The sequence below is a fragment of the Bubalus kerabau genome, chromosome 10 (assembly GCF_029407905.1).
Source record: "Bubalus kerabau isolate K-KA32 ecotype Philippines breed swamp buffalo chromosome 10, PCC_UOA_SB_1v2, whole genome shotgun sequence".
NCBI lineage: Eukaryota > Metazoa > Chordata > Mammalia > Artiodactyla > Bovidae > Bubalus > Bubalus kerabau.
In genome coordinates, this window is record NC_073633.1 from 93,989,169 (window position 1) to 94,010,867 (window position 21,699).

At 40.7% G+C, this 21,699-nt stretch overlaps 1 protein-coding gene and 1 non-coding gene across 4 annotated transcripts in view; both read right to left on the bottom strand.

Annotated features, from left to right (window-relative positions):
• Nucleotides 1–21,699, bottom strand: part of ALKBH1 (alkB homolog 1, histone H2A dioxygenase) — a 22,602-nt gene continuing 903 nt past the window's right edge. The window contains exons 2-6 of one of the 3 annotated variants that reach the window (XM_055538760.1): nucleotides 21,213–21,321; nucleotides 17,438–17,567; nucleotides 5,522–5,612; nucleotides 2,042–2,235; nucleotides 1–1,164 (exon numbers count right to left, since the gene is read on the bottom strand). In XM_055538760.1, the coding sequence (XP_055394735.1) occupies nucleotides 735–1,164; nucleotides 2,042–2,235; nucleotides 5,522–5,612; nucleotides 17,438–17,567; nucleotides 21,213–21,321 (954 nt within the window). In that variant the 3' untranslated portion in view covers nucleotides 1–734. Of the gene's footprint in view, nucleotides 1,165–2,041; nucleotides 2,236–5,521; nucleotides 5,613–17,437; nucleotides 17,601–21,212; nucleotides 21,322–21,699 lie in introns of all 3 variants that reach the window. The other 2 variants (XM_055538761.1, XM_055538759.1) reach the window with 2 other exon arrangements.
• TRNAG-CCC (transfer RNA glycine (anticodon CCC)) lies at nucleotides 6,327–6,399 on the bottom strand. The gene has a single exon. It is a non-coding gene; the product is annotated as a tRNA-Gly (tRNA).

Consider the following 21,699-nt stretch of genomic DNA (forward strand, 5'->3'; position numbering starts at 1 on the left):
TTTAATTTAAAATTGAGTAAGTTTATTCATGGAGAAAACAGTTACAGAATACCCTTAGGATTTTTTCAGTCCAACAATGAAAATTACATTTAAAAGCCAACGGAAGTGTTTACAGACCCAAAAGACATCTGGAGAAACTACCGTTCCTCTTTCCTTGGGTTTATGTGTGTTTACCTTTTAGGCAAGAGACAGAGCTGTGATTGATCTCTTTTCTAGGAGATGTGATTTCCAGTTATGTGTATAGGATTCTTCTGTGAAGACTAGAGAAGTCCAAAGAATTCAACATTGATTGGAAGAATTAAGGTAAGACTAATGGTCAGTTTATGGAACCACAATTTTACCACAAATCTCTAGATAGGGTGGTGGAAGGAGAATAATGTTTCCCATCAACAAAACGAGGTATTTAAAGATTCCAGAGACATGGAAACGCACTTCTACCTCGCTCAAAGGTGATGGCGAGGCTGAGAAGGCTCTTGTGGAAGGTCATACCTTCTCGGACTTCGTGCATTAGTGCCAAAACCTAACCAGGACTGGACAATGTCAAACACTTCTCTAACAAAGTGGTTAATCAGCTTCCTCTTCAGGATGAGTTCTAAGGCAACAGTGTGATCAATGATGAGTTTTTCCCTGTCTCTGTTTTCGGCTTGTCTTGGTGCTAAAGTCGATGGCAATACAAAACAGCAGAGCCATTTCCTGTAGAACCTGCCGGAGTACAAGAATGGGCTCTCCAAGTCTCAGCAGTCAGGGTTTAACCTCGCTCGTTTGACTTGGCTATTGTCATCATCCAGATGGCAGGAACCTTCTGTGGCGATGTCTCTTTTATTCTCCTCCATGGGTTCCAAAGGGAAGTCCTGACCCACGGCCAGCACCTGCCGGACAGTCATGTTAACACGAGCAGTTTTCAAGTAGCTGGCGCACACCTGCCAGTCCTCCACAGAACAGGGCTCCACCACCGAGTCTCTGGGGAGGTCAGCTGGGAGAGGCGTCCTGAGGCAGCCAGGCAGGCTTTCCCCTTCTGGACTGGGCAGGACCCTCGGGACTGCATGGTTCACCAGGCGGCTGAAACCTGACATCACCATGATGTCACCACTGTGCATAAACATGGGGGTGGGGGCTTCGTCTCTTTTGAGGCCACCCAGGAGAAAGATGGCAGACTGTCCGAAGCTATGAAAAAGTAAAACAACACGCAATAGTAAGTTTCTGTTGTTAGCCACGGTTGGGAAAGTTAACTGCCAGCTGCACTAGCTTTCTAATTTCAGCTGATACTCACTGCTTCCAAATACTCCTTTTGGGATGGGGTGTGTGTGTGCTGTGTGGCTCATGGGGTCTTAATTCCCCAATCAGGGATCGAGACTAGACCCATGGCAATGACAGGACCAAGCCCTAACCAGTGGACTCCCAGGGAAGCCCCGGTCCTCCTTTTTAAAGTGCGCTAAGACCCTTCTTTTCTGCTTTGTGTCTCTGAGCGACTAGTCCACGGTCTGCTACTTAAACGTATTAGAGACCACAGGACTACTGTAAAACAGATCGAAGCAATTAAACAAGCAAATAAAAATTTGGGTTCTTTACTAGATATTCATCATTTCTCTTCATTTTAAAGATAAGGCAGTTAAGAAGATTCTGTTCAGGCACTTTCCTCTGGAGATGCAGCACTCTGCAAAAATATAAACTTACATTCAGGGAGACAAACAGAGTAAACTACTCGGGCTTCTGTGCTTTCCTCTTCTCTATTTCAAAAAGATCGCTCCCTGTGCCTTATGGTCTTTACCACTCATCTGTTCCACAGACACTCACAATACCTCTCATTATGAAAGACAGAATCCATGCATCTTAAACAGAAATATTAACTGTAACTTGGTCATTACCCAAAAAGTCGATGTTAATTTTACTTACAGTACATTGCTAAGATGCCCAGAAGTGAAAGATTATAAGTTCACTCATTTAAAAAATTTAATGTTTTTATTTATTTAAGCTTAAAAATGCTTTATAAAAAAGGAATAAAATGATAAAAAGTAATTCAAAATCCCTAGACCCAACTCACCTGAATGACAGCAGGGGTCTGGAGTGATCTAGTTCAGATCTGTCTACATGGATCCCCAGTGTGGAGTCTAATCGGTAGTAATTCAGGATACCTGCTTCAGCTTGGAAACCCTGAAATCCACAGGCAGCAGCTACTTGCTCTGAGAGGAAAGCCAGGTCAGAAGGGAAAGGTGTATAATGATCTGCTGAGTATCTCTTTGATAAAAGCAGGGAAAATAAGAAAAATAAACAATGATCTCAGGAAAAGAGAAAACTGTAGCATAAGATTAATTACCACTTTAAAATCACCTAATTTACATGCAGTATGTTGACTGAGTGATTCACAATGTTCTGTCAGTTTCTGCTGTACAGCAAAGTGACTCAGTTATACCTATGCCTACTTCTTTCTTACCTTCTTTTCCTTATGGTTTATCACAAGATACTGAATATAGTGTCCTGTGCTGTCCAGGACTTGGTTGGTTTATCCATTCTATATACAAGAGCTTGCACCCACTACCCGAAAACTCCCATTCCCCGCTTCCCCACCCCCTCCCCCTGGGCAACCGTAAGTCTGTTCCCTACCACATGTAATATTAATACAGCCCTTAAAAGATTTTTTATTGAAGTATAGTTGACTTACAACATTATATTAGTTTCAGATATACAACACAGTGATTCAAAACTTTTACAGATTATACTCCATTTGTAGTTATTATAAAGTATTGGCTATATTCCCTGTGTTGCACAATATATCCTTGTAGCCTATTTCTTTTATACATAAACCTTTTTATACACAAAAGTTAAAGTTTGTCTTCTTAATAGCCACACATTTTTGAGGCATCCAGCAATCCGATATTGAGCCAATTCAAAACACCGAGCACCTACGATATGGTAGGCACCATGCGACGCGATGACAGATCCGGCAAATTCACCCCGCACGGGGTCAGCGGTACACAGCAATCACACCTCTCTCCGAGAGCCACTCGGTCGTGTCTGACTCTGCAACCCCACAGATATACAGTCCCTGGAATTCTCCAGGACACAGTACTGGAGTGGGTAGCGTTTTCCTTCTCCAGGGGATCTTCCCAACTAAGGGATCAAACCCAGGTCTCCTGCATTGCAGGCGGATTCTTTACCAGCTGAGCCACCAGGGAAGCCCAAGAATACTGGAGTGGGTAGCCTATCCCTTCTCCTGCAGATGTTCCCAACCCAGGAATTGAACTGGAGTCTCCTGCATTGCAGGTGGATTCCTTACCAGCTGAGCTACCAGGGAAGCCCACTCTAATCCCAAACATGAGAGTTCTTAGGTAAAAAGGCAACTAAGAACTCTGTCACTGCCAAGAGGTACCTATGGAAACATGCCAACTAAATGTAATGTATCCCGGATGGGATCCTGGGACAGAAGGCAGAAAGTGTATCAATTAAGAACTAGTCTGCAACATAGCTTCCTGTGATTTCATTGGTCAATCTGATGGGCTGACATGCTCAAAAGCATTTAAACTGACTTACACTATGGTCAAGTCAGGACCTTAAAATGGAAGTAATTTTCAGCACTTACCTTCCTGAACTGCCTCTCTTTTTTGTACCTAAGGCTCACAACTCTTCAAGGCCAGAACACTCTCCATACAAACACACGCGATTTCTGAGAACAAGGTAGCAGCCGGGGGTCTGAGGGCTGCGTAAGCCAGCAGCAGCCGACACGCTTCCTTGATCTGAGGCTCCTCTCTCAGTCCTCCTGTTACTCAATCAGCCTCAGATCTGATTAGAAAAATCGGACTTTTCTGAAAAGTCTCTGATGGATGGCCAAGCCTCTTCAGTTGGAATCTGTTTTACTTTTTTCTTCTCTTTTTTCCTGTACTACAAATAAGAGCTCCTATTTAATTTCTCAAAATTATGAGTGTAGTTAGAGAAGGTTTCGGAGAAGGCGATGGCACCCCACTCCAGTACTCTCACCTGGAAAATCCTATGGATGAAGGAGCCTGGTGGGCTGCAGTCCATGGGGTCCCTGAGAGTTGGACACGACTGAGCGACTTCACTTTCACTTTTCACTTTCATGCGTTGGAGAAGCAAATGGCAACTCACTCCAGTGTTCTTGCCTGGAGAATCCCAGGGATGGGGGAGCCTGGTGGGCTGCCGTCTATGGGGTCACACAGAGTCGGACACAACTGAAGCGACTTAGCAGCAACAGCAGCAGAGAAGGTTTTCTCTACCATTTCGTTTTAGTCCTTCCTTTAGTCCAAGACAAACTACTTACAGCACTGGGTCGCCTCTGCTGTAACAGAACAGTCAGCTTTTGGGCTTTTATCCCGACCGAATTCCCTGTGCACTGCTCTTGCTTCTTAATTCTCCTCCACTTTTCTCTGATGAACCATTCAGTGTGTTTTGACTCTTTTCACACCATGCTTTTCTTAGTAAGTGAGGCTAACTCTGAGGTCCTTGGGAAATAACAGTATCTACAATAAAACTAGTACCTTAAAAACCAAAAAGCGAACATTTACTGTGTTAATGAATTTAACTGCTTAGAACAGTCAGGCACTACTGTAAGCACTATAAAGGCGCTAATCAGGTAATCCTCAAAATCGTCCTGGGAGGTCAGACACCAGCCATATTGAAGGCAGGATTCAAACCCAGGCTGTCTAACCAGAAGAAAACCACATGGCCATTTCCCCAAATACAGATGTCTGGTTTTCCATTAAAGCTGTATGACTGAAAATAAGACTTATATCATGAATAGTTCTGAGCAACATTAATTACTGAGTAGTTAATAATTTATTCATAAGCTGGATTGACTGAACCTACAGAGCTTTTAAAAAGTAACTGGTTAGTAGGAAGATGGTTCATGCCAATTTGATTCAGTTTATCCTCAGAATTAAGTCCTTTCAGCGGCAAACACCTGAGAAAAGTGGCACTGAGATGTCAGGGATAAAGGAGGCATTTTCCAAAGCGCAAGAGTCAGGAAAGAAGAAATTGTACCTCAAGAAAACATGGAACTTTAACTGCAGACATTCTTTCCCATCTCTCCCCTGCACAGACCTTATATAGCAGTCAAAGGAATCTAGATTTTGAAAGTTCTTTTGTGAGTTGATGGAAGAGAACACTGTAAGGACATGAAGCTTCTTTCACTCCAAGCACATATTATGTAGAAAATAAATAATCAACAAACACTAAATAACAATGGAACTAAAGATTATAATTAAAAACTCCTCATGAATACAGGAAAGAAAAACCTATATCCCTGAAACCTCCCCAGAGAAAGCATCAATGGCTTTTGATGAAATAATATAATCTGAGAGCACATGAAAAAGTACTTTTCTCTTGATAAACTATTCATTCCTCTTTAGATTCTGTATCAAAAGGATTTTAAAGGAGGGAATATATTAAAGAAACCCTCCCACAAATGGATAATCTGATACTTTAAGCTTGGCCAGAAAGAAGTCAAACTATGTGGGCCCAAGAAGCATAAAAATGAAAATCAATGGAATGAGCAAGCAAATCTGAGTACCTTATTGTCCCAGTTATAATGGTAGCCAAGGGTCACCCAGCGTAGTTTCTCTAGCAAACTTCGGGGTCTCCGTTTATTCACTTCTTTACACCTGCAAAATTGGAGACAAAAGATGATTTATTCATTGCAAATGGCAGCAATAGTGTGTTGCATGGATCCTGGAGTCTAAATTTGGTATCTATATAAGCAGTTAGCCAAGATCTCCTCAGGAGAAATTAGAACAGATAAATGAGTTGACCAAGAGTATAATACTACCAAAAATATGCTAGCATTTCTAATTCCTAATCCTTGGTTCTAAATCCTCTGCTGAATGGGATCAATTTTAAAGGGTGAGTCTCCAGAATATCAATAATGATAAAATGACAACAGAAATGTCTTTACCTGTTCAGGGCAAATGGGACAGAGAGTCCTATGGATAATTGAAAATCTGGCTAATAGAACATTTACAATTTCATTGGCTGAAAGCAGGACATGATTAATTACAGCTACTTTATGTCTAGAATGATGGTGGCTTCCTGGAACTGCAGCCTGGGGGGAAAAATTTGGCAAAATACAGTTTACAATCAAAAATTACTGGTTTAACATACCTTCTTTAACCCCACAAAACAACTTAAAACCTGAGGCTTAGCTAACAATTAATGGCCACTTTAATGGATCTGGTTTCTAACATTACCTTATTTAAACCACAAGAGGTTTCTATAAAATGGAGGTGTCCTTTCTGCAATTATAATCTAGTCTAATCAAATCTATGGGGTTAACTACTCTTTTCTTTTTTAGCCACACAGCATCGCTTGCAGCATGTTAGTTCCCTGACCAGGGACTGAACCTGGGCCCTCAGCAGGGGAAGCATGGAGTCCTAACCACTGGACCATCAGGGAATTTCTTAACTACTCTTTTTCTAAAGAAGCCTGCTTGTTTGATTTACCTCTAAATATCTAAAAATACAAGAATGCTAAGCCTAATCATTTTAGTTTTTCTATGTAATTTACATCATTAGTCAATCTTCTTTTTTTAATCTAAGAACCACTACTCTTTAAAGCAGAAAAGATTGGACTGCTTTAAGGAGTTTATATTTTGACAGGAGATGACAGATAAGTGTAAGAAGAAATGAGGGGAAATTTTAAGGCCGTATTAAATCTAGCACTAAAATGGATAGTACAAGACCACCAGAATCAGAATAAGGAGTCAACAGTCTAATCAGTTAAGCCTTCATGGTAAAGCTGGGGAGTTGAATATGGCATTGAAGAATGGCAGGCATTTAAACAAGAAGTGATGCAGTAGGCAATATAGGGAGAGCGTGAGCAGAAGCAAAGGATTTATTATAGGCTCACAGTGTAAATGGCACTCATCTTGATGTCTGATAGCTTACAGGGTAGATGCTGTCTGTCCTCAAAGAGTTTACATTCTAAGGACATTGTAACACAGACATACACCAAGACCAGTGTGTGCTTAGTCGCTCAGTCGTGTCTTTGTGACCCCATGGACTGCAGCCTGCCAGGCTCCCCTGTCCATGGGGATTCTCCAGGCAAGAACACTAGAATGGGTTGCCGTGCTCTCCTCCAGGGGATCTTCCCAACCCAGGTGTCGAATCCAGGTCTCCAGCACTGTAGGCGTATTCTTTACCAACTGAGTCACCAGGGAAGCCCCAACACCAAGATCAGTAACTAAATAAAATAAATGGATCAAATACTAACTTATTTAGCACAATTGTGAAGAAGAGAGACCTAGCAGGTCCCACTTCTATCCTTTGAAAAGACTATATCAGGTTGGCCCTTGGCCAAGCACACCGTTCCTATGGTGTCTCTATAAACAATACAGTTTATGCTGAACACATGCCTTCCTTCTGGGAGTCTGAATTTTGGTACCTGTCAGGCAGAGATTGCCTATGTACCATCCTCCAGTAAAAATCTGGGCACTGGGCTTCTTCAAACCATACTGATGCTGCTGATCCAGGGACCACACTTTGAGAAACACTATTCTAGCCAAACACACACACACACAACCTTTTATTTCTCTCAATAAGAGATCATTTTATTCTTGACAAAGAACCCCAAACCAGACTGATCAGTACAAATAAAGGTAACAAGGCAGCTCTGAAAATTTGATGGGGTTTTAGACATTTGAGGTAATACCAATAAACTGCTTTTCATCAAAAGATGGGGTCTAATGTTCTTCAAGAACAGGTATACATTATTATAACCAACACAGAGTTTATGGTCTTAGTAAAACAATAAAAATTATAGTAACAACCAAGCATGAAGATATAGCTTGTAACATGAACTTTAAAATTTTTGTTTTTCTAGGAAACCACAAAGAACATCTCTTTCTACCTTAACTGTATCACTATAGAAAAGGCTTTGGGTTTTGTCCTATATGAATATTATAGAGGGGCACCAGTCCAGGATGCAAAAGCAGCCAGAGAAGAGCCATACCTTCATAGGCATTAACTCCAGTTCTCATAACAGAAGGGGAAAAAAATAGCTTAAAATTTGCTTAGTAAAAGATTAAATCCGAGTGTGCCATTTTGAGGAGAAAATGTGCATATGTGTGTTTATATAATGTAGGTGTGAAATTCTACCCCTTATTTCATATCCTCTTTTGAAAACCTGACTTCTATTCTTGCTTTTGTATAGGATTTCTGGAAGGAAGGTAGCAACAATTGCTGTAACAATTGCCTTCAAGATGTGAGAGCAGGACTGGCCTGTGCTAGACATTTCTTTTTTTAGTAGCACCTAGGGACTCTTCTCTGGAGAAGGCAATGGCACCCCACTCCAGTACTCTTGGCTGGAAACTCCCATGGATGGAGGAGCCTGGTAGGCTGCAGTCCATGGGGTCGCTAAGAGTCGGACACGACTGAGCGACTTCACTTTCACTTTGCACTTTCATGCATTGGAGAAGGAAATGGCAACCCACTCCAGTGTTCTTGCCTGGAGAATCCCAGGGACGGGGGAGCCTGGGGGGCTGCCGTCTATGGGGCTGCACAGGGTCAGACATGACTGAAACGACTTAGCAGCAGCAGAGACTCTTCTGGTCCCCACGGGCCTCCTGGGTAATAAAGATTCCAAAAAATTCATTTGAACATTGTGAATAGTATTAGGCTCAAACCAGGTTTCACATGCTCCCAGATCTTTTTCAGGCAGAAAATACTGAGGGGTTAATGAAGGGAAGGGTGGGCAGTTCTTTCTTTAAGCCTGACTTGTCCAAAAGGAAGCAGCCAAGAAGGCTTACTGGCAATGGAGCTGCTTACCCACCCGAAGGAATGCAGGGAATGATGCCATCTAACCTAACTTTAAATCTTCACCCAATTATCCAGAAGGTTTTCAAGCAGGTATGACCCTAATTATTGGTGCTCACTGCAAAGAGAAACGTGCTGCCCCTTCAGGCAGCAGCCAGCAGATGATGGATGGGCAAAGCTTGCACCTTCTCCTCTGCTGACTGCCCACTCAGCACTGTGCTCAGGTTCTGTCAGGGGAAAACCCTTATGTAAGTGTTAGCATTTCTCTCAGCAGTCTCGTTCTATAGCACTGCTTTCAACTGAACCTGAACTGTGTGGAAATGAAGTCCTGTCCTGCCTGCCCGCTCTCCATGCAGTGGGTAAGCACTGCAGTCTTTTCCTTCCTTGCCTCAAGGGACAGTAGTGAACCACGTTCTCACCTAGGACAGAAATCTGGAAGTTGCTTACGATAGGAAACCTTCAATATCCTATTACAGGTATTGCTTCTCCAATCATTTTTAAAGATTTAGGGACTGTCTTTCACCACTCTGAATATTTCCCTCCACAACCACAGCTTTCGGTTCTTCTTCCTTTCCTAGTCCCTCACTTTCATTAAACCTAAAGTTGCATCTCAGGTCCCTGGAACTTCAGTTTTTCAGTATTTGAGTACTTCCAGTTTTGTTTCTCTTCTTAACCTGAATCTCTCAGTAAACCAGAGCAAACGGACATCCAATTCTACTCTAACACCCTTTCGCTATCTTGTAAATGTTAGTTTTATCTCATCTTTTACCTTCTGTTCTAAACCTTCACCATTTGTCTCAAGTGCTCAGTCCTGCCCCTACTCCTTTCAGGACAAAGAGAATACAGAGGCCCACTCAAAGGATCCAGTTAATGATTTCAACTTCCCTCTCCTACACCTCTATACTGTTTGAAGTCCTTACTCTGTCCTTCCTTCCTGGTCTCAGCAGTGGTTTTCTTTCTTTCCATTAAGGCCAGTTCTCACCTACACTGTCTCCCATTTCCTGATGTAGCCTCTGAGGCCTTTCTCCATTATCATCTTTCTTCTCTTATTTCCAACCTTCCTTTTTATTTGTTTCTTCCTCTTGATCCTATAAAAAATGTTTAACATTTCCACAAACTTAAGAAAAAAAACAACAAAAAACACTTTTCACGCAACCTCTTACTCAGGCACCCTAAGTCCTGCCTGTCTGCTCCATAGCTCTCCTTCTCTTCATGACCAAATCATCCCAAGGACTCAATATCAGCTGCCCCCACTCTCTCTCCTCACTGAGATGTCACTTTTGCTTATACTCTACAAAAACTAGTTTCAATGATACCATTAAATCATCAAATCCTAAGCCTTGGTCCTTGTCTTATTTTGGAAACATTTTCCTACCTTGGCTCCCAATAGTAATTTTTTTCACCCAGACCTGATGCTTCCTAGGCCCAGCTGCCTTTTCTCTATATGTTTTTCATAAACAGACAAACAAAAAGCCACATCACTCCCACTGCTTTATGATGATGGTCTTCCTGTGTAACTCCCATATCCCTCTGTCTCTCACTTGACTCCTAAACTTTGCTCAGTTCTCCATTTCCAAAGGCAGAGACACCTCCATGTGGATACTCCACAGGCATTTCAAAAACAATAAGCCCCAAAGTACACTAAGGATTATTTTTGCTCACTTTCCTCTTCCTCCAATCTTTTTTCCATTAAAAATCTCAGTATATAATGTTCCAATGAACATGGAGGTGCAGATATATTTCTGGGATAGTGATTTTGTTTCCTTTGGATATATACTTAGAAGGTGAATTGCTGGATCATACAGTAGTTCTATTTTTAATTTTTGAGAAATTGCTACACTGTTTTGCAAAATTAAATAACTGCATTATTTACAGTAGCGAAGACATGGAAACAACCTAAGTTGCTTTCTTTCTTCTGCCTTTCCAATGACAGATGAATGGATAAAGAAACTGTGATACACACAAAGTAGGGTATTAGTCAGCCATTAAAAAGGGAAATCTTGTCATTTGTGACAACATGGATAAAACTGGATGGCATTATGCTAAGTGGAATAAATCAGAGAAAGACAAATACTGCATGATCACAGTTCTATGTGGAATCAAAAAAAAATCTGATACAGAACAGACTGGTGGTTGCCAGAGGTACTGGGGGGCGGGGGTGTGCGTGTATGAAACGGGTAAAGGTAGTCAAAGATAAAAACCTGTCATTGGAAGAGAGGTTCTGGAGGAGCGTGTGTGCTCAGTCATACCGACTCTTTGTGGTCCTGTGGACTGTAGCCCACCAGGCTCCTCTGCCCATGGAATTTTTCAGGCAAGAATACTGGATGGGTAGCCATTCTTTTCTCCAGGAGATTTTCCTGACTCAGGGATCAAACCCACTTGTGTCTCCTGCACTGGCAGGCAAGGATTCTTTACCACTAGCGCCACCTGGGAAGCCCAATGGACAGCGTAGTGACTACAGTTAATACTGAATGGTATATTTGAAAGTAGTTGAGAATAGAAATGTTTTTAAAACAAGAAATTGTTTAACGATGTGAGGTAACTGATTTAATGAAATTTACTGTGATAATCATTTGAAATTATACACGTATCAGATATTATGTTGTATACCTTGGATAACACAATGTTATATGTCAATTATATCTCAATAAATCTGGAATACCCCCCACTTTGCCCAAACTTAATCTACCTGCCACTTAGAAATCTGTGTTTAATCCTTAACTACTTTTCTGTTACTTTTCATAGTCTTCTGCTTACCAAGTCCTGTAGACAATGTCTCTACCAGGCCTGCGTTATCTTTTGCATGCGTTAGTAAGCTAAATTCTTAATTGTGCTTTCTGCAATGATTAAATTTGCAGTCCATTTTCTGCGCTGCCACAAAAATTCTCTGAAGTGAAAAATCTATTACTAATTTTGAATTCCCCATTCACAAGGACAAAGTCCACATTTTCTTACTGTGAAAAAAATTTGTACTTTATGACAAGACAAGAAAAATTTAAACATAAAACAAATTTCTTTGCCTTTAAGCTCCCTCTCTCCCCCTTACTATGCATTGTGTATCTGTATTATGCATTGATCAAACCTCCCCCATTGGCAGAAATACCTGCTCATATAAAGAGCAACATTCTCCCAGCATCAGTAAGATAACTCCTTAAAAGATAACACTCCTTTTTGATCTTATAAGGGGATGCTTAGAAACAGACTCTGTAAACTGTCAACAGTCCATCATTTCATACACAGCTCTCTGTCTCAGAAAACTTATGCAACTATGCCTTGACTTCTAACTGCTGGAGCTTTCTCACATGCTATTCCCAGGTAATAATCCTCAGCTTGGTTCAAATAAAATACTTCCATTTCTTTCTTAGATCAATTAATTTTTCATCAACACTATACAGCATGGAAACCCCCTTATAATCTGGTCCTCACCTTTCTTGTTTTGTCTCCAAGCATTTCCTACAAGGTACCCTACTTTCCATCTTTCATGGCTATGTTTCTGACCACGCAATTTTCTGAGATGCTCTCTCCTCTCCTACTCGACTCTCGATTTTTCTAATTTGCTTTTTCATGCACAGTTTAAACACTTCTTCAGGGAAATCTTTATCCTGGACTGTCTCTCACTCCTTTACAGAACTTTGCAGCTTCCTCTATTAAAGCATACAGTTTTAGTGCTATAAATATGAAAGTACCTGAATTCCTCCTTAAATAGTCTCTTCCTCACAGGCAGGGGCTGAGTTTTAATCTTCGTATCTATGCTAGCACCAAGTATTGCCTAAAGCATAAATACACATTATTTAATAAATGAATGAAAATCAGATGGAAAGATACTATATACAGTCTTTAATCAATCATTCTCAAGTTTAGCATTATATTTTTACTGGGCTAGCAGAGAAGCTAACAATTTACTTAAAATTAATATTTACTCAGCACCTTCTAATACATATAAAGAACTGTGGTTGGCACCAAGGCTACAAAATTTTCACGGTCTGGGGGTGGGGCAGGGTAGACAGTGGGAGGAGAAGGGGCAGATGCCGGGATTCACTACGATACACGCTATAACAGCATCATAAACAAAGTCTTAAAGAAGAAGAAAGGGCAAGGGATTAACTCTTGCTTCCATACTGAAAATATCAATGGAAAAAAGCCTTCACATACACTGAATAGAAAAATGGATACAAAGCATTGCATACGCTAACTTATGAAATAAGGCAAAGTTGTTTTATTTAAATATATTTTCCCTTTGTCCTATTGTTTGAAGTTATTTTTGAATAGATAATATATTCAAAAAAATTCAAGAGGTATAAAAAAGTATCCATTAACCAATTAATTCTACAAATATTTATTTAGTAACTACCATGCACTGAAGAATAAAAACACTGGCAAAGGGATAAAGAAGAAGGGAAATGGGGGTAGGGGGTGGTGTGCTATTTTTAACCAAATAAGGGAATCATCTCACAAGATGATATCAGAACAAAGACCAACAGGAAGCAATCCACTGATTGGTCATCTAGGAAAGAGCTTTCTAGGTAAAAGGAACAGCTTGTATAAAGAATCTGGGCACATCTAAAGTGTATAAGGAACTGAATGAAGGCCAGGACTGCTGGAGAGTAAACGAAAAGAACAGGAGCTGAGGTGGGAGAGTCAGATTATGTAGGCCTTATAGTCTTGATAAAGACATTTGATTTTAAGTGTGATGGGACTGTACACAAAGAATCTGACTGGTCTTTGTCCCTGGTTCTTTAGGGGAAGCTTTTAAACCCTTGGAATTTCTGGAAGGGATAGGAAGTGAAGTGAAGTCGCTCAGTCATGTCCGACTCTTTGCAACCCCATGGACTGTAGCCTATCAGGTTCCTCTGTCCATGGGATTTTCCAGGCAAGAGTGCTGGAGTGGATTGCCATTTCCTTCTCCAGGGGATCTTCCCGACCCAGGAATTGAACCCAGGTCTCCCGCATTGCGGGCAGACGCTTTACTGTCTGAGCCACCAGGGAAGGGATAGGAGTATCTGTTATTCACTGTGGACCCTAAGACCACGCCTGAGTTTATGCTAAGGCGATGACTCAGGATGTGGGCCTGTCAAGCTAGAAAGTGGTATCAGGCAGGGAGACCGAGTTCAATCATGATCAAATCAATCATGCTCAAGTGGCGAAACTCCAATTAAAACTGCCAACACTAGGCCTCGGGGGAGCTTCCTGTGAGCGCCACATGTCCTGATTCCCTGGGAAGAGGTCACAGAGACTCTGCGTTCAGGATCCTTCCAGACATCACTCTGTAGTCTCCTCACTGGATGGCCCTGATCTGTACCTTTTATAGTAAAATTATAATCATAAGTGTAATGTTTTCTTGAGTTTTGTTAATTGTTCTATTGAGTGAAGGGAGATCACAGGTTCCAAGACATTATGGCAACTCCCCTGAATTTGTACCCAGTCGGTCAGAAGGGTGCACAGACTGGGGGTCTCCCAAACTCGGAGGTGGTGTCTGAAGTGAGGGGACTTTGGCTAAGGACCACGCCTTTAACTTGTGATGTCTGTGTTGACTCTGGATGATGAGCATCAGAACTGAACTGCGGTACTGCAGATAAGAACTATAAAAGATGAGTATTGAAAAGAGACTGGAGAGAGACGAAAGCAGACACAGGGCGACGGGTTAGGAGGCCACTGCAGTTGAGAATGGTGGCTTTAGAGCAGCGTGGATGTGATGGAGATACCAAGGAATGATTTTATTCATCACGACTGTTGATGCTACTGTATTTGCTGGAGGGCTGGAGCTGAGATTTCTTGGTGGCTGTATGGTGCCTGATGCTACTGCTGGGGTCTGTCGTGTTTGATCTGCTGCTGCTGACACTCAGGTTGTGTCTCATCCCCTCCCCTCCACTGTAAAGCATGCTGCAATAAAGCTGCTTACAGAGAGACACGCAGGTGAGGTGAACTCCTGCCGACAGACAGCTGTTTCTCATCCCCCCATCACAAGCAATGCTGCAATAAAGATGTTTACACCCAACTACTGGACTGTGTGTGAGGATCTCTAGCTACACTATTCACTGACAACAAACTGAACAAAACATAAAATTGGGGTGCCCTAATTTTGTGAACACATCTATTTTTGGTTATGTGTCCCAAATATTTCATTTTCTACTTAAAAGTTTCTTCTGCCCTGACCACAGAAACCTAGAAAGTTAAAATTGAAAGGATTCTTAGAGATCCTCTAATTCACAGGTTCTTACTGTGAATGTAACGGTAGATAACCAAAATCTCTAGGGAAATCTTTATGACCCACAGACCCTCTCCCTTTCTGACACGCTCTAGGAAAGTGGGAGAACCGGCATGTACTGTCTAGGTGACCCTGACCATGATTCAGCCACCCTGAATGGCTATTCCAGTCCAATCCCTCTGTTTCCCAGATGAGGAAACTGAAGCCATCTATCCTGTAGTGACAAAAGGAAAAGTAGGCCCTAACTGATTTTCAGGGCTGGAAGCAATGTCTGAGCATATCAATTTCTTCCAACCCTTGACAACAGAAGGTATAACCATCACATTTTGTATTTTTTCTAATTTATTAGACCAAAAAAAAAAAGTATCTCACCATTGTTTACGGGATGATTTATTACAGAGATTCATCTGAGCTATCTTGGAAGATGACAACTGGCATTTCAAGAGAATCATTTGTTAGAAACAAACAAACAAACAAAAATTAATTTTTTGAAAACAGAGGCTGGTTTAGTTAACAAACTCTAAGCTCTCTAATTTCACTCAGCTAGGATCTTCCCTTGCTGCTGCTGCTAAGTCGCTTCAGTCGTGTCTGACTCTGAGCGACCCCGTAGACGGCAGCCCATCAGGCTCCACTGTCCCTGGGATTCTCCAGGCAAGACCACTGGAGTGGGTTGCCATTTCCTTCTCCAATGCATGAAAGTGAAAAGTGAGAGTGAAGTCGCTCAGTCATGTTCAACTCTTCTCGACCCCATGGATTGCAGCCCACCAGGCTCCTCCGTCCATGGGATTTTCCAGGCAAGAGTACTGGGGTGCCATTGCCTTCTCCTTATTTGCTCTGAATTCTACAGAAGACGTATTTAATAGCAGGATTTTCCACACTGCTTTTGCTTGTAACATAACCTACAGACCAAGAGGATTTTTAAAGGAAAACCAATGCATTTTATTGTTATTTTCCTTTCAGCTTAAGAAAATCACCTATTTCCCCGTTAGAATTAATATGACATAGTTCCTGAAAACTGTATCATTAAACAATTGATATGACATAGTTTCTGAAAATTAAGTCCAAACAACGCACACAAAACTGATACAAAGATTTTAACAGGCTGTTCTAAGGAATTCTCACATATTATCTTGTTTAATCCTAACACTGTTACATGAGGAAAAGACGACTACTACAAGGCATAGAAAGGTTAAACTGCTAAAAGTCAACAAAGCCAGTAACTGGCAGAGCCAGGATTGGAACCCAGGCAATCGGACTCTCGAACCAATGCTTTACATCACTACCCTTGGCCCTAACCAACCTTTCTGGTGTCATCTCTTGCCAATCCTATTCAGGACTTTTGGGAAGCATCTTCCATCATCCACCTTCAATCTAGCCACTTACTTGACCATACTAATTATCTTACAAACTCTATCCCTGTACTTTCCAAATTGTATTTAATTATATGTGCACATATCTCTGTCTATGACTAACCTACAACTCCTTGAAGGCAGGAACTGTGTCTTTTCTGTCTTGAACCTCTAACACTTAAGCACAGAATCCGACACAGCAGAAACTTAACAGACATTTGTGGAATAAACACATGAATGTATGCCTTCTGTGCTCCTGTAACACGGAACAAGTTACTCTGCCTTTGTTAAGCCTGCTCTCTCTACCCCAAACAGCCTTTTTGCTATTCTGACAGGCAAACACCTAACTGTTTTTGAAGATTCATTTCAAATGCATATAGAAAAAAAAGAGGATAATGGGCCCAATTAAAAAATCATTTTTCCTTCTTTGACACCTCTTTCCTGCCTGGAAGAATTATTTCTTCCTCTGATTCCCCACAGCATTTTCATAAACATCTATTCTAACACTTTCTGAGCTCTATTATCTTATTCCTGTTGATACTGAGTTCCTGCCATAGACTATGCACTCCTGAGTGCCGAGACAGTGTCTTGTTTATCTTTGTACTGTGTATCTCCAATGTTTAGCATCATGTCTGGCACACAACTGACCCTCAAAAAATATCTGTAGAATAAATGAAAGCTGAAACAACATTAAGGTACAAAGACTAGTTTTCATGAAGAACAGCTGGCCACCATTAAACAGACAGTAATATTGACTTCATCCAGGAGAGCAGAAGGCTTTTAGTGTTATTCTCTTCAGGATACTATAAGGCTACAAAGAAACTCTCTTCAAGCAGAAAAAAGGGTGAAGCTGAATAAAAATGGATTACCTAATGATTAACGAGGATGAACTCATTATCTATGCTATGATAAGCTAATCTTTAAAATGGATCTCAATTTACTACAACTGTCAAAGCGTCTGTCCAAATGTTCCTGGCGGAAAGAATATAACTGTGCTGTATTTGAGTGGACATAAGAGAAAAAAAGAGGTCAGTTACTTTCACTGAACTATTCTAGAGTAGTTCCTTTAAAGACCTGTGATGACCTGAGCTGAATACTAATGGTTTACTGTGACCGGTCTGACTTACCTTAGAAACGCCTTGCTCTGTTCCCACAAATCCTGGGTCTCTTCTTTAGTCATATGCTTGTCCAGGTTACACACATTAGGTTTCCGGGAATATAACTTAAGGCACTGCTTTACCCAGTGCCACTGGTAACCTGGGAGGAAGGGGTTTGAGATAAAAATAAACCCTATACAGAGATGAATGAGAGAAAAAGAAGAGGAGGAAATTCTCCATCAGTTAATCAGATCATTTATTTTTATTGACATCCTTCTATCCTCTACTTTATTATTTACTCCACACCTCCTTTTGCTAATGCTTCTACACATAAATATAAGTTTTCATTCCTACACTCCAGTTTTAGGGAAGAGGTATTCCTTCAAGTTAATAAAAAGCTGTTTTGATGATGGTTGCCAGACATCTATCACTATGCAATTATCTCTGGCTTTTTGGGTTATTCTCAAGAGAAACAAGTATTACACAATTATTAATTGTGTTACCCCAAAGGAAACTTCAGAACTAAAACTGCCAAGTCACCCTTCAAATTTCACCAAGTATCATTCACAGAGGTGGAAGCTGCTTCCTGTAGTTACTATTTCTCTGATATTTCAGTGTTACCTTTTTGCCTTTTCTGTTATCTAATATCTAACTAATTATTATTTTTTTTACTATTAAATTATCTCAGTTAAAACGACTGTTGTGATTTCTGCCTCTTTTGAACTTTGACAACTATAACAGGGAAGAAAGACAGTATGGACATCTGTCCAGTATGCAAATACCTAGCCATCTCTCCTCTGTAAAAGAGGAGTAACAATGCTAACTGGAATCATATGCATAGTTAACGATTCACTCATCAACATTCAACAAACATACACTGTATGGACTTTCTTAAGAATTAGAGACAGATGAAAAACTCTGTCCTAAGAAGCACCTGGATAGAGCAGTAGAGATAGTTATACAGATAATGCCTTTTAGAAGTCTGGCTATGAAGGGAAACAAAGGCTGAGAAGGAGCCATAGAAGAATAAGGGGAGAGTTTGGAAAGACCTAAGCATGCTTACAGATGATGAGCAAAGAGCCAGCAGAAAGGAACTGGCTGAATATAGGAGAGGGAAAAGGAACACAGGGAGGTCTTGAAAGCTGGAAGGGGTAAAAGGCAGGATCAAAAGGTGAAGAGAGTGGTTTTGAACAGAAGGCACCCCTCTTCCTCTAAAATTCAGGACAGGAATGAGCACTCACTGAGAAGTGCAGAGGTTGCTTCTGCATTTCACGTATAATCAAATTCTCCAAATAATTTAAGAATGATAGAAGTGTTGATATTTTGGGAAAAAAAAAAAGATATGAGAAAATTTTCCAATAAATGACTGTCTGTTATCACTACTACTTTACAAAATAAGAATATTATAATATTCCCAAAGATATCACATTAAACGAAGAATACTTCCGATCTAATTCAGGTTTGAACAGTGACAGGAAATTGAACACTTTTATAGGCAGTCGGTTCCAGACAACTGCTGTTTTCCTTTTATGGAGTTAAAATTTGCCTAATTTTAATTTTTCATGCATTGGTCTTAGGTCCTAACACACACAGCAACCCCAAATCAGTTTTCAATTCTTCTTGATAAATGCCTCTAACTATGTAGCTAACATTTACTGAGCATTTACTATGTGCCAGAAACTGACCTAAGTACTTTACATGTACACTCACATTGAATCCTATCCTTATAAAGTGGGTACTATCTTTTGACACATTTTACATATGAAGAAACTGAGGCCAAGAGAGATTAAGAAACTTGCTCAAGATCACACAGTACGAAGTGGTGGAGCCAGGACATGAACCCAGAAAGTCTGGTGTCAGACCTTAATCCCCAGTATGCACTGCTTTCCACCCGTTTCTATGTAGGATAATGTTAGATGTTATCATGGTCCCCCTCAAGTCTACCCTACCCAAGACTCAGTCTCTGGTCTTCACACCCATCACCTTCCTGCTCACTCTTGTAAGGACAGCTTGTGGTTTACTCAGGTTCCTTTAGAATATGCAGGATCCTGAAGTAAACATAATCCTTCTGATCAAGTCAGAGTAAGGTGAGACTCATTTCCCATGTTTTGGACATTGTACTTCTAGTAAATGCAGCTTATATGATGGCAGGAAAGACAGAATAAAGTCTTTAAGGACATAAAGAGGAACCAACTCAAATGATGTGGCCTAAGTGTGAAATCCTAGAAAACTTCAAATACCAAGTAGAGGCATACCTCAGATACTTTGACTTTTAAACCACTGCAATAAAGCAAGTACTCCAAGTCACAAGATTTTTTGTTTCCCAGTGCAAATAAAATTTACACTATATTTATGCAATAGCATTGTGTCTAAAAAACAATGAACACCCTTTAATTAAAAATTTATTTGAATTATATAAAACAATGCTGAAAAACGCTAACCATCATCTGAGCCTTTAGTGAGCTGTAATCTTTTTGCTGCTGGAGGGTTTGAAATATTACAAGAATCACCAAAATGTGACAGAAACACAAAGTGAGCAAATGCTGTTGGAAAAATGGTGCCAAAAGACTTGCTTAATCTGGGGTTGCCACAAAACTTCAGTTTGTAAAAAAAATTAAACTATCCGTGAAGCACAATAAAATGAGGTATGCCTATATTCCAACACCCACAGCAGAAAACCAAACTGGGGCTGGTAACTTTTCAGTCTGAACAATCTGGTAAACATGGCCATGAGCACAAGAGCAAGGCATGAAAGGTAAAGGCTGCCTTCAGGGATAAAAGCAGCACAAAACACTACTGGTGACGGATGCTCGTTACCCAAATGCACGACGAGCAATGCTTCCGTATGTAAAAGCCGCCACTCAGCTGTTTCCTTTGTGACTTCAGACACAAAAGTGCACGTGGGCTTTTATGGAAGCACGAAAGTTGTTACCTCTTCCCACAATGGCAACATATACACTTCAGTGGTCATAATGTATTAATAGCTGTAACACAGACCTGGCTCTTGGAACAACAAAAACTAAATTTTTAAAGGAATTTCTCTTGCTTTTGACCTGCATTTGAAATCACAAGTGCAATGTTAACTTTATGTCTTCGAGGTACAGAATGGAGATATAAGATCGTCTGGCCAAATAAGGCATTATATTTATGCAATAGCATTGTGTCTATGCTAAAAAACAATGAACACACTTTAATTAAAAATTTATTTGAATTATATAAAACAATGCTGAAAAACACTAAATGGTTCATGACAATAAATCAACAATGGCCCCATGAGCCTAGAAAAAAGGTTTATAACGTTACCCACTTTTCATTATTATCTTAATTTCTCTACCTGACATCACTGAAATTCAAAAATCTAGATTATTTCGCTATTTATAGGACTTTTGATTTCATTAACTGTAGTTTTCTATTCAAAAATTCAGTCTTGATAACAGCAACAGCTTTTAAGTTGTTACATCATTTGTGAACGTAGGGATTTTGTGACTGGAGTGAACATGATGAGTTACTCTTATCAATTCAAAGTACTTCTGTTCAGAGCTGTGGCAGGGAGCCCAGAGTCACTGTTCTGATCTTTGATTTGCACCTGGTTTGTCACTTCCTGCACTATAAGGCACTGACTTATTCTATACTGACTCCTATTCTAGCCAAATAAACGGATATCTTAGACAAGGAAGAGTTCAGGAGGGGTTTGGGAGCAGAACATTTGTACATTTAGTTTTCTTCTTTGTCTATTTACTCCTTCTCCAAAACTAGACAAATTTTGATTGAGTAATTTTTGCCTTCTGAGCTCAACTGAACTCACCAGGATAGCCTTGGAGTCCGTAGGCTTGCCACTTGCTGACCGGCTGAAGTCCTGCTCTGAGTGCATCATGGTCACTGACTGAGGACAAATTTAACTGGGATTTGACCACCTGGCAGGAAGCAAACAGATGTCAGCAGGCTAAAGCTATTTCACAGGTTAACTGTGAGAATCTCAAACCTCTAAAGGCATTTCTGATGTGGGGCAGTTAAGAGTCCTGTTTGGGGTCCTAAGTCAAGCCTGAATATTCACTGGAAGGAATGCTGCTGAAGCTGAAGCTCCAACACTTTGGCCGCCTGATGCCAAGAGCCGACTCAAGGGGGCAGCAGAGGATGAGATGGTTAGTAGCATCATTGACTCAACTGACAAGAATTTGAACAAACTCTAGATGGTGGAGGGCAGAGGAGCCTAGCATGCTGCAGTCCATGTGGCTGCAAAGAGTTGGACACGACTTAGTGACTGAACAACAACAACAACAACAAACTTAGTT